Source organism: Phocoena sinus, chromosome 13 (assembly GCF_008692025.1).
Source record: "Phocoena sinus isolate mPhoSin1 chromosome 13, mPhoSin1.pri, whole genome shotgun sequence".
Classification (NCBI taxonomy): domain Eukaryota; kingdom Metazoa; phylum Chordata; class Mammalia; order Artiodactyla; family Phocoenidae; genus Phocoena; species Phocoena sinus.
Window position 1 is genome coordinate 78095478 of NC_045775.1, and position 13985 is coordinate 78109462.

General features: G+C 44.7%; 2 gene segments (V, D, J or C); both read right to left on the reverse strand.

Annotated features, from left to right (window-relative positions):
• Positions 1-13985, reverse strand: part of LOC116764484 — an 88262-nt gene that overhangs the window by 44098 nt on the left and 30179 nt on the right.
• LOC116764485 lies at positions 3633-4961 on the reverse strand. The segment is given in 2 exon segments: positions 3633-4107; positions 4868-4961. Coding segments are annotated over 2 exon segments (390 nt in total).

Sequence of the window (13985 nt, forward strand, 5' to 3'; positions counted from 1 at the left end):
CATAGTCCTGAAAAATCTCTGTGTTCTGCCTATTCATTTCTGTCCCCCACTGCACCCAATCTCTGGCAACCACTGACCTTTTTATTATCTCGTCTTTCCATTAAGAATGTCATATAGGGCTTCCCTGGTGGCGCAGTGGTTGAGAGTCCGCCTGCCGATGCAGGGGACACGGGTTCGTGCCCCGGTCCGGGAGGATCCCACATGCCGCGGAGCGGCTGGGTCCATGAGCCATGGCCGCTGGGCCTGCGCATCCGGAGCCTGTGCTCCGCAACGGGAGGGGCCGCGGCGGTGAGAGGCCCGCATACCGCAAAAAAAAAAAAAAAAAAAAAAGTACATGAAAGGACTAAATTCACAGCCTGTTTGTTTTTTTTTTTTTTTTTTTTGCTCGCGCAGGCTCAGCAGCCACGGCTCCCGGGCCCAGCTGCTCCGCGGCATGTGGGATCTTCACTGACCAGTGCACAAACCCGTGTCCCCTGCATCGGCAGGCGGACTCTCAACCACTGCGCCACCAGGGAAGCCCTTTCGTGTGCTTTTATATCACCTCTGAAATCCTCACTCTAGCTTACTCTGGACTTACCAGGTTTCCTGGTATCAGATGCATGGGCTTTTCCTTAGCTACTCTGTTTCTTGCTTACTTTAGCGCAATACCACAGCACAAATTTGATACCTTAATGATACACTGTCTTAGAGGGGATGCTTTTACTTTCTTTGTGGTCATTTTTCTTAACGAGAATGTACAACCTTCACGCAGCGATGTTTATTGAGCACCTTGAATATGCCAGGTACTCTTGTGTAACGCTGAGATACGTCAATGCTCACAGGAAACAAATGTCCCTGACCCTATGGAGCTGAAATTCTACCAGAGAGAATCACACTCTAAAGGGTAAACATCAAAAAGAGATAAATAAACTTGGGAATTCCCGGCAGTCCAGTGGTTAGGACTCCAAGTTTTCACTGCCAAGGGCAAGGGTGGAATCCCTGGTTGGAGAACTAAGATCCTGAAAGCCACAGGGTGTGACCAAAAATGTAAAAAAAAGAAATAAAGTTGAGAAGTGCTTTGAACAAAAGTGTGGAGCAGGATGTACTATTCATGCAGGATCGGGGTGATCGTTGAGAAGGGAAGCTTTGGGCTGAACTGACGGATGAGGCGTTAACACAATGCGTGTTTAGAGGAAATGTTTTGCTGTCAGAGGGACCAGTAAGACCAGAGGTCCAAGGGCAGGACTGTGTGTGGCTTGTTCAAGGCAGAGCCAGGTGGCCAGTGAGGCTGAAGCTCAGTGAGTCAGTGGACAGAGCCATGGGAGATGGGGTCTGAGAAGTAACAGGGAGGGTCCTGGTCAGTTGGAACCTGATAGGCATTGTAAGGATTTGAGCTTTTCCTCTGTGTGAAGTAGAATCTAGTGCAAGATTTTGAACAGAGGACAAGCTTAACTCACATTTTAAAAGATTGCCCTGGCTGCTGACTTGAGAATAGACATGTTGATCTTTGGGGAGGGTGTGGCCCTTGTCCAGGTAAAAGATGATGGAAGCTTGCACCAGGATGGGCAGTGAAGGTGGAGGTGATCAGGGGTGGTCAGATTTGGGATATATCGGAGATCTGGGATTATTTGTCCACTTCTCTTTGCTCCAGGATTCCCAGCCTACTGTGTTGAGTGTGCTGTAACTATAATCACTCTTAATTATTTATTTTTGAATGAGAATATTCCTTCTGCCTGTTGGCACTCAGGAAAAAGAATCATCATTTCCTCTTAGGTTTCCTTTGAGTAACCAAGATTGTACCTTTGTTTCACATCTCCTTTCCTGGTTTTCTCTGTCTTCTGTAAGGAGAAGGTCAGTTTACTCCCTACTAAGAGTCTTAATCTCTGATCAAAAGGCTTCAGCCTAGTGTTTTCTCTATTGCTTGTATGTTATTTTCTTGTTGTTGTTTTTTTTTTTGTCATCATCTTAATAAAATATCACATTTTCCCTCTGGTTCTAAGTGATCAAATGTCATCTTAGTCGGTCACACTGATTAGTTTCAGAACTGTCAATGAAGGTACAAAAAAGTATTAAGAGCCATATGCTAATGCATATATATGGAATCTAAAGAAAAGAGTACTGATGAACCTAGTGGCAGGGCAGGAATAAAGACACAGACGTAGAGAACAGACTTGAGGACACAGGAGGGGAAGGGGAAGCTGGGGCAATGTGAGAGAGTGGCATGGACATATATACACTACCAAACGTAAAATGGATAGCTAGTGGGAAGCAGCTGCATAGCACGGGGAGATCAGCTCGGTGCTTTGTGACCACCTAGAGGGGTGGGATAGGGAGGTTGGGAGGGAGGCTCAAGAGGGAGGGGATATGGGGATATATGTATACATACAGCTGATTCGCTGTTGCACAGCAGAAACTAACACATCGTTGTAAAGCAATTATACTCCAACAAAGATTTAAAAAAAAAAGGTATTAAGAGATCCCAAAATCTGTCCTCAGCAAGTTACATGTGGAGCCTTGTCTAGTACCAGTGTCCTTGCCTCTCACAGAATCTTTCCAATCAGCTACCTACACAGAATCCTTCTGTGTTCTCATAATACTCACTCCCTTCTATGAATCAGATTTTCTGATTAGAATCTGTCCTTACTCTCTGGATGACCTTGAACACATTTTATAACCTCTCTCTGCCACCGCGTTTTCTACTGGAAGATGGGAATAAGACATCCTTCTCATACCAAGACTTAGCTCAATTCTTGGAACATAATAAGCATTTGATAAATATCGCAGCCATTCTTCTTGGTCGTCCTTAAATTTATAACTCAGGCAGTTATGGTAGATCAGAAAAACATGGCTGCATGTTTCTGCAATCAAGACTTCAGTCTATTTCATCAAGCCTTGAATCAAGTTGGGTTTGGGTCTTACTTTGACAAACAGAATGTGGTTAAAAGAACCCTGTGCCAGTTTTGGATAGCGGGTCTCAAATAGTGTTGTAGCTTCCATCTCACCTCTTGAATGTAAGAAAGAAAATGTAGCCTATTAGAGGATGAGAGGTCACATGGAGGAAAACTGAGGCTCTGGGCAAACAGCCGGCACTGACCACTATCCAGTGGCATGACAAGGATGGCTAGGGGAGTGGGAGTGGTCCTTCCTGCGGGGAGGAGAATTGTTCAGAATTTTCTGTGCACAGTGATAATAAAAAGTAGCATTATTATTCATTTAAAATTCTCTATAGTCAATTCACTGTTTAGAGCCTGCACCTGAGGTGCAGGTCTCTCACCAACCTCCACTTCCCTTACATGTGCCTAAGGGAAAAACCAAGACTCCCCACTCATCAACCAGAACCAATAGGCAGACTTGTGGCTGAGAACAGCTTGGACCTTTCAGCCCGGGTGACCTTCAGCTGACTGCAGCAGCATGGGTGAGCCCCTGGCAAAGCAGCAGAGAAAGCACCCAGCCAGCCCACAGAATCACGAGAAATAATAAGCTGTTGCTTTTTTAAGCTGTGATTTGGGGGGTGTTCTTTTATGCCGCAGTTGATAATGGAAATAACAACAACAACAAAATTAATTTAAAGCTTCTGTCTGGATCACAGCTTGGCTCCAGTCTCCTCCCCCCTTTCCCCTATGTAGATCCAGTTTAAATGTGAGGTAATAAGTCTTCAGCATTTCCCTGCTTCACCCAGCACAGAAACTTCGACTCTGAGAACATGGCCATCTAAAATATGGACATCTTACATCGCACATCGTGGCTTCTTGCAGGAAGCAGGTGTCTTTTCACCAAGTGGGCATCATTAGACCAGAAAGGATATTTTTGTTTGAGGGCCTGTCACTGTGAGAGGCGGGCTGATTTGCCACTGACAGTAATACACCCCAACATCTTCAGCTTCTACTCCATGGATGGCGAGGGAGAAGTCAAAGCCAGAGCCACTTCCTTGGAACCTGGACGGGGTTCCTGAGGCCCGGGCAGAAGCTCCAAAGATGAGCAGCCTGGGAGGCTCCTTGGGTTTCTTTTGGTACCAGGCCATGGAGGTACCTACCTCCATGCTGCTCTTACATGTTATGGAGACAAAGCTTCCTTGAGATGCTGCCAGGGTCTCTGGAGTCTGGGTCAGTGTGATCTGTCCCCAGCAGCCTGTAAGGACACCCCACCAAGGCAACACAAAGTGTTACTTTTCTCAAAGACTCAGAATCCACATCGAAGTGGCTATTGATATGTCCTCAGGACAAGGGCAAGCTGTGAAAGGCGACAGAACATGGGACAGTCCCATCCTCAGGGGCTGAGGGATGAGTCCATTCATTCTGGTCTAAATGGGTCCCTGGTGCACCTCTAAGGAGAGGGTGGACATGGGGTGGGGGCATGGACAGAGGGCTCCATCGTCCTCAGGGGAAGAGGACAGGTTCCAGGTTCTTTGTGCCTCTGCCTCATTGTCAACCTTGGGCTCTGCCTTGGATGCTAATAAGAGTTAAGTCAAAACAACTCTACAGGGAGCTTCCCTGGTGGCGCAGTGGTTGAGAATCTGCCTGCCAATGCAGGGGACACGGGTTCGAGCCCAGGTCTGGGACGATCCCACGTGCCGCGGAGCAACTGGGCCCGTGACCCCCAACTACTGAGCCTGAGCGTCTGAAGCCTGTGCTCCGCAACAAGAGAGGCCGAGATAGTGAGAGGCCAGCACACCGCAATGAAGAGTGGCCCCCGCTCGCCGCAACTAGAGAAAGCCCTCGCACAGAAACGAAGACCCAACACAGCCAAAAATAAATAAAAACAAAAACAACAACAAAAAAAAAACCAACTCTATATATTGCATGGTAATTTCTAAAGCCCTATGAGCACATGATCTCTTTGTCAAGGGCTAAAGTTCTAGCTCAGAATCTGCAGTGGGAAACATGCTTACCCTGAAAACCCATCACCAGGAGACAAAGGAGCTGGGTCTGTGAGTTCATCTTGGAGTGTCCTCGGAATCCGTTGCTTCTGTACCAAAGGGCAGGAGATAGTACTGCTTTGAAATTGAGGCTGAGCCCTGGGACTAAATAAACACAGGCTTCCTTGGAGTTGATTTGCATGTCTGATGGCCTGACCAGAACTCTTCTCTAGAGCCCTCTGAGGGCAGCAGGCTTACTGCACCTACAGCTGCAGGAGGACTTGGAGGTGAGGGAGGTGCCTCTGGTCCCAAAGACCCTTAGGCTGGACTGGGCGGTACCAGTGAGGCTGCCCCCTTCACAGGCTCCTCTCCAGAGGCTGGGACAGAGCTCACTCCAGAGCCAGCCAGATGCCTGCGGAGTGGTCACCCAAGGGTCTGTTCTTACAGAAATGGGGGCTTGTTTTACTTTCTGCTCTAACCAGTTTCCAAATTTACCCTTGATTGAAGACCAAACCAGCCAATCAGGTATCACAGGAAAGCCAAGTCAGCCAGGCTTCATCACAGAGAATGTATTTCCAAATATACACAACCACTACCGACAAAGACTGGCAATTAAAATTAAGTTGTTGCTGAGGGAAAACGTTAATATGGGAAGCCACATACTGACGGAGAGCATATGGGTATATGTTGCTGACGTAACAGTGCAGTAGCCTGTCCAGCCCACGTCTCCAGAGGAAGGATGATGTGCTGCCCTCAGAGACCACAGTGGGGCCCTTGGGTTCTCTCCTGTGTGTTGTAAGCTGGGGAGTCTCAGGGTCTCAGATCAAGTCCTCTGTACTATTTTCAGGTCTTTGGGACAAGTTTGTAGCTCTGGGGCTCTCATGGACAAGACTGAGTGATGATTATGGGAGTGAGGTTTGTGAAGACCTCCTGGGATGTCAGGCATCTCCTTTAGTCTTCAGCACCATCATGGAGCACGCCTGCCTGTCTGGTTGAGTCTGGGCCCCTTCTTTCTTTCTGTGGGTCTATCTGTCTGTGGGCAACCTTCCTTAGGAGGACCCTGTCCGTTACCATAAGGGGTGAACCGAACACAGCAGGGAAATGAGGTGGTAGGCAGTTCCCCAGGGACAGGACACAGTCCTGTGGTCACTCTGACTGTTTTGACTTTAGAACTACATGTTCCCAGAGAACATGAGACCTGGGCAAACAAGCAGGCTGAACAATCTCATTATCCTCAGGAATTTAAGGAAGCGTTTTGAACTGGAATATTCTTTCCTCACTGTAGGTAGGGACTTTTGCTGATTCTACAAAAGCATCTTTAGTGACCAAAGAAAGGAATCAGCAGGTTGAGATCGATTTTCATGGAAAAAATGAGCCTGGGGTCTGAGAGTGGGAGGAGTTCTGTGTGGCCCTGTGTGGTCATGGAGGTGACAGCTCACTGATGTCACCCTGACCCCCACAGAATAGTCCATGCGAGTACCAGAGCCTTGGAGCAGAGAGAGCCAGCATCAAGCTGCAGAGAGATTCAGTAGCCTTCTCTGCAGCAGACCTGCCAGCGGTCAGCAGAGCATCAGCTCCATACCCAGCCCTGTTGATCCTGTTGGGGCAGGACCAGGACCTGAGTGATGTGTTATGTGTGACGGAAGCAACCTCACTGCTCTGCGGGAAAATGGGACGAGCTCTGTGGGAGACAGGAGCAGAGGGCGCAGGCTGGGTTTGCGCAAGTATATGTGGCCTGGTGAAAACTCCTGATTGATCATCCCTTTCTTACAAGTTTAACTGTTTTAGATGCCACATATAAGTGATATCATACAGTACTTGTCTTTCTCTTTTTGACTTACCTCATTGAGCGTAATGTGCTCGAGGTCCATCCCTGTTGTTGCAAACGGCAGGTTTTCCTCCTTTCACACCTCCTTTTATATATTATATATATAATATATAAAATGGAATATATTATATATAAAATGGAATATATATATATATATACTGCATTTTTTAATTAAAAATTTTCCCTTCCTTGATTCCCACCCCCCGCCGTGGTCATTGCCCATGTGAGAGATGGCGTGCCCACTGGAAACACAGATTCTCAACCATTTAAATTTTGGAACTCCTCAGCATCCAAAGTTGAGTCAGCCTTTCCCTAAAGTAGGCCATAGTCTAGAAAACAGAGACATGAGAAAAAGAACACAGTCTGACCCTTCAAGGGTGCTGAGGTTCTTGGAAAGAAGTGTAGGGCCTCCCTCTACTTTGCTTCCTTGCAAGAGTGAAGAATATTTCTCTGATGCCCTAGGGAAGGGACATCCCTAAAGTGAGACTTCAAAACAGCAGTGAGATGCTACCCCAACCTCTTCCCGGGGAAAAGAAATACTCTTCCCCATCTTATACCCATGAAAATCCCTTTTCCTCTGTAAAAACTTTCCTCATGCAGTGTCTCTTTTGTGCAGTGTTCCACCCTTTTTCCACTACAGTCCCTTTTGTCTTTACCTGTAACCACAGCCTAAATCAGTTATGCTGTAATCATTTGTATATCTAAGGGATCATCTTCCCCAAAAGGCAGTGTCTTCCTTGAAAGCAAGGGCTAAAGTTTTCAATATTTTTATCTATAGGACCTATCAAATGTCAATAGCCCCAGCCTGAGTGAACAAGGACTCACCAGCAGGGGTAAACCAGAGATAATCCAGGATAATTTCCCTGTTTTAAGATCCTCATGTATCTCTTTATCCCATAGTCTTAATTTATCTCTCCCCCACCCCTTTCCCCTTTGGTAACCATTAGTTTGTTTTCTATTCTTGTCAGTCTGTTTCTGTTTTGCAAATTTCATTTGTGTTATTTTTTAGATTCCACATACAAGTGGCATCATATAACATTTGTATTTCTCTGACTTACTTCATTTAGTATTATAATCTCTAGGTCCACACGTGTTGCTGCAAATGGCAATATTTTGTTCTTTTTCATGGCTGAGTAATATTCCTTCATCTGTATCTACATCTATATCTATATATATCTCACATCATCTTTATCCACTCATCTGTTGATAGACACTTAGGATGCTTCCATGTCTTGGCTATTATAAATAGTGCTGCAGTGAACATTGGGGTTCATGTATCTTTTTTTTTTTTTTTTTTTGGGGGGTACGTGGGCCTCTTACTGTTGTGGCCTCTCCCGTTGCGGAGCACAGGCTCCGGACGCGCAGGCTCAGCGGCCATGGCTCACGGGGCCCAGCCGCTCTGCGGCATGTGGGATCTTCCCGGACCGGGGCACGAACCCATGTCCCCTGCATCGGCAGGCGGACTCTCAACCACTGCGCCACCAGGGAAGCCCCATGTATCTTTTCAAATTAGAGTTTTCATCTTTTCTGGATATATGCCCAGGAGTGTGATTGCTGTATCGTATGGTAACTGTATTTTTATTTTAAGGGACTTTATACTATTTTCCATAGTGGTTGCATCAATTTACATTCCCATCGACAGTGTAGGAGGGTTCCCTTTTCTCCACACCCCCTCCAGAAGTTATTATTTGTAGACTTTTTTTTAAACATCTTTATTGGAGTATAATTGCTTTACAATGGTGTGTTAGTTTCTGTTTATAACAAAGTGAATCAGTTATACATATACATATCCCCATATCTCTACCCTCTTGCATCTCCCTCCCTCCCACCCTCCCTATCCCACCCCTCTAGGTGGTCACAAAGCACCTAGCTGATCTCCCTGTGCTATGCGGCTGCTTCCCACTAGCTATCTATCTTACGTTTGGTAGTGTATATATGTCCATGCCACTCTCTCACTTTGTCCCAGCTTACCCTTCCCCCTCCCCGTATCCTCAAGTCCATTCTCTAGTAGGTCTGCATCTTTATTCCCGTCTTGCCCCTACGTTCCTCATGACTATTTTTTTTTGTTTTTTAGATTCCATATATATGTGATAGCATATGGTATTTGTTTTTCTCTTTCTGACTTACTTCACTCTGAATGACATACTCTAGGTCCATCCACCTCACTACAAATAACTAAATTTCGTTCCTTTCTATGGCTGAGTAATATTCCATTGTATATATGTGCCACATCTCCTTTATCGATTCATCTGTTGATGGACACTTAGGTTGCCTCCATGTCCTGGCTATTGTAAATATAGCTGCAGTGAACATTGTGGTAAATGACTCTTTTTGAATTATGGCTTTTTGAGGGTATATGCCCAGTAGTGGAATAGGTGGTATGGTAGTTCTATTTTTAATATTTTAAGGAACCTCCATACTGTTCTCCATAGTGGCTGTATAATTTACATTCCCAACAACAGTGCAAGAGGAGGGTTCTCTTTTCTCCACACCCTCTCCAGCATTTATTGTTTGTAGATTTTTTGATGATGGCCATTCTAACTGGTGTGAGATGATATCTCATTGTAGTTTTGATTTGCATTTCTCGAATGATTAATGATGTTGAGCATTCTTTCATGTGTTTGTTGACAATCTGTATATCTTCCTTGGAGAAATTTCTATTTAGGTCTTCTGCCCATTTTGGATTGGGTTGTTTGTTTTTTTGATATTGAGCTGCATGAGCTGCTTGTAAATTTTGGAGATTAATCCTTTGGCAGTTGCTTCATTTGAAAATATTTTCTCCCATTCTGAGGGTTGTCTTTTTATCTTGTTTATGGTTTCTTTTGATGTGTGTATATGATCCTTTTAATGTGCTGTTCGATTCTGTTTGCTAGTATTTTGTTGAGGAGTTTTGCATCTATGTTCATCAGTGATATTGGCCTGTAGTTTTCTTTCTTTGTGACATCTTTGTCTGGTTTTGGTATCAGTGTGATGGTGGCCTTGTAGAATGAGTTTGGGTGTGTTCCTCCCTCTGCTATATTTTGGAAGAGTTTGAGAAGGATAGGTGTTAGCTCTTCTCTAAATATTTGATAGAATTTGCCTGTGAAGCCATCTGGTCCTGGGCTTTTGTTTGTTGCAAGATTTTTAATCACACTTTCATTTTCAGTGCTTGTGATTGGTCTGTTCATATTTTCTATTTCTTCCTGATTCAGTCTCGGCAGGTTGTGCATTTCTAAGAATTTGTCCATTTCTTCCAGATTGTCCATTTTATTGGCATAGAGTTGCTTGTAGTAATCTCTCATGATCTTTGTTATTTCTGCAGTATCAGTTGTTACTTCTCCTTTTTCATTTCTAATTCTATTGACTTGAGTCCTCTCCCTTTTTTTCTTGATGAGTCTGGCTAATGGTTTATCAATTTTGTTTATCTTCTCAAGAACCAGATTTTAGTTTTATTGATGTTTGCTTTCATTTCTTTTTCATTTATTTCTGATCTGATCTTTATGATTATTTCCTTCTGCTAACTTTGGGTTTTTTTGGTTCTTCTTTCTCTAATTGCTTTTGGTGTAAGATTAGGTTGTTTATTTGAGATGTTTCTTGTTTCTTAAGGTAGGATTGTGTTGCTATAAACTTCCCTCTTAGAACTGCTTTTGCTGCATCCCATAGGTTTTGGGTCATCGTGTTTGCATTGTCATTTGTTTCTAGGTACTTTTTGATTTCCTCTTTGATTTCTTCCGTGGTCTTTTGGTTATTAAATAGTGTATTGTTTAGCCTCCATGCGTTTGTATTTTTACAGAATTTTTCCTGTAATTGATATCTAGACTCATAGCGTTGTGGTTGGAAAAGATACTTGATGCGATTTCAATTTTCTAAAATTTACCAAGGCTTGATTGGTGACCCAAGATATGATCTATCCTGGAGCATGTTCCATGAGCACTTGAGAAGAAAGTGTATTCTGTTGTTTTTGGCTGGAATATCCTATAAATATTAATTGATCCATCTTGTTTAATGTATCATTTAAAGCTTGTGTTTCCTTATTTACTTTCGTTTTGGATGATCTGTCCATTGGTGAAAGTGGGGTGTTAAAGTCCCCTACTATGATTGTGTTACTGTCGATTTCCCCTTTAATGGCTGTTAGTATTTGCCTTATGTATTAGGGTGCTCCTATGTTGGGTGCATAAATATTTACAATTGTTATATATTTTTCTTGGATTGATCCTTTGATCATTATATAGTGTCCTTCTTTGTGTCTTGTAATAGTCTTTGTTTTAAAGTCTATTTTGCCTGATATGAGAATTGCTACTCCAGCTTTCTTTTCGTTTCCGTTCACATGGAATATCTTTTTCCATCCCCTCACTTTCAGTCTGTATGTGTCCCTAGATCTGAAGTGGGTCTCTTGTAGACAGCCTATATACGGGTCTTGTTTTTGTATCCATTCAGCCAGTCTGTGTCTTTTGGGTGGAGCATTTAATCCATTTACATTTAAGGTAATTATCGATATGTATGTATGTTCCTATTACCATTTTCTTAATTGTTTCGGGTTTGTTATTGTAGGTCTTTTCCTTCTCTTGTGTTTCCTGCCTAGAGTAGTTCCTTTAGCATTTGTTGTAAAGCTGGTTTGGTGGTGCTGAATTCTCTTAGCTTTTCCTTGTCTGTAAAGGTTTTAATTTCTCCATCAAATCTGAATGAGACCCTTGCTGGGTAGAGTAATCTTGGTTGTAGCTTTTTCCCCTTCATCACTTTAAATATGTCCTGCCACCCCCTTCTGGCTTGCAGAGTGTCTGCTGAAAGATCAGCTGTTAACCTTATGGGGATTCCCTTGTGTGTTATTTGTTGTTTTTCCCTTACTGCTTTTAATATGTTTTCTTTGTATTTAATTTTTGATAGTTTGATTAATATGTGTCTTGTCGTGTTTCTCCTTGGATTTATCCTGTATGGGACTCTCTGTGCTTCCTGGACCTGATTAACTATTTCCTTTCCCATATTAGGGAAGTTTTCAACTATAATCCCTTCAAATATTTTCTCAGTCCCTTTCTTTTTCTCTTCTTCTTCTGGGACCCCTATAATTCGAGTGGTGGTGCATTTAATGTTGTCCCAGAGGTCTCTGAGACTGTCCTCAATTCTTTTCATTCTTTTTTCTTTATTCTGCTCTGCTGTAGTTATTTCCACTATTTAATCTTCCAGGTCACTTATCCATTCTTCTGCCTCAGTTATTCTGCTACTGATCCCATCTAGAGTCTTTTTAATTTCATTTACTGTGTTGTTCATCTCTGTTTGCTCTTTAGTTCTTCTAGGTCCATGTTAAATGTTTCTTTTATTTTCTGCATTCTATTTCTAAGATTTTGGATCATCTTTACTATCATTATTCTGAATTCTTCAGGTAGACTGCCTATTTCCTCTGCATTTGTTAGGTCTGGTGGGTTTTTACCTTGCTCCTTCATCTCCTGTGTGTTTTTCTGTCTTCTCATTTTGCTTATCTTACTGTGTTTGGGGTCTCCTTTTCACAGGCTGCACGTTCTTAGTTTGCATTGTTTTTGGTGTCTGTCCCCAGTGGCTAAGGTTGGTTCAGTGGGTTGTGTAGGCTTCCTGGTGGAGGGGACTAGTGCCTGTGTTCTGGTGGATGGGGCTGGATCTTGTCTTTCTGGTGGGCAGGTACACATCTGGTGGTGTGTTTTGGGGTGTCTGTGGCCTTATGATTTTACACAGCCTGTCTGCTAATGGGTGGGGTTGTGTTCCTGTCTTGCTAGTTGTTTGGCATAGGGTGTCTAGCACTGTAGCTTGCTGGTCATTGAGTGGACCTGGGTCTTGGCGTTGAGATGAAGATCTCTGCCAGATTTTCACCATTTGATATTACGTGGAGCTGGGAGGTCTCTTGTGGACCAGTGTCCTGAACTTGGCTCTCCCACCTCAGAGGCACAGCCCTGACGCCTGGCTGGAGCACCAAGAGCCTGTCATCCACACAGCTCAGAATAAAATGGAGAAAAAAAAAAGAAACAAAGAAAGAAGAAGATAAAATAAAATAAAGTTATTAAAATAAAAAAAAATATTAGAAACAATTTAAAAAAGTAATAAAAGAAAGAAGAAAAAAAGAAGGAAAGAAGGAAGAGAGCAACCCAACCAAAAAACCAATCCACCGATGATAACAAGCGCCAAAAAGTATACTAAAAAAACCAAAAGAAAACCAAACAAACAAAAAAACCCCAGACAGACAGAACCCTAGGACATATGGTAAAAGCAAAGCTATACAGACAAAATCACACACAGAAGCATACACATACACACTCACAAAAGGAGAAAAAGGGAAAAAAAATATATATATATATATATTGTTGCTCCCAAAGTCCACCTCCTCAATTTGGGATGATTCGTTGTCTGTTCAGGTATTCCACAGATGCGGGGTACATCAGGTTGATTGTGGAGGTTTAATCCACTGCTCCTGAGGCTGCTGGGAGAGATTTCCCTTTCTCTTCTTTGTTCTCACAGCTCCCGGGGTTCAGCTTTGGATTTGGCCCCGCCTCTGCATGTAGGTCGCCTGAGGGTGTCTGTTCTTCGCTCAGACAGGACGGGGTTAAAGGAGCAGCTGATTAGGGGGCTCTGGCTCACTCAGGCCGGGGGCAGGGAGGGGCACGGCGTGCGGGGCGGGCCTGCGGCTGCAGAGGCCGGCATGACGTTGCTCCAGCCTGAGGCGCGCCGTGCGTTCTTCCGGGGAAGTTGTCCCTAGATGCTGGGACCCTGGCAGTGGCAGGCTGCACAGGCTCCGCGGAAGGGAGTTGTGGAGAGTGACCTGTGCTTGCACACAGGCTTCTTGGTGGCGGCAGCAGCAGCCTTAGCGTCTCATGCCCGTGTCTGGGGTCCGCGCTGATAGCCACAGCTCACACCCGTCTCTGGAGCTCCTCTAAGCAGCGCTCTTAATCCCCTCTCCTCGTGCACCAGGAAACAGAGGCAAGAAAAAGTCTCTTGCCCCTTCAGGCTGTGTTGAGGCAGCCAGTCCTCTCCCTGCTATCAACCGAAGCCCCAGCCTCAGCTCCCAGCCCTGGCCGCCCCGGCGGGTGAGCAGACAAGCCTCTCGGGCTGGTGAGTGCTGGTCGGCACCGATCCTCTGTGCGGGAAACTCTCCGCTTTGCCCTCCGCACCCCTGTTGCTGCGCTCTCCTCCGTGGCTCCGAAGCTTCCCCCTCCGCCACCCGCAGTCTCCGCCCACGAAGGGGCTTCCTAGTGTGTGGAAACCTTTCCTCCTTCACAGCTCCCTCCCACTGGTGCCAGTCCTGTCCCTATTCTTTGTCTCTGTATTTTCTTTTGCCCTACCCAGGTACGTGGGGAGTGTCTTGCCTTTTGGGAGGTCTGAGGT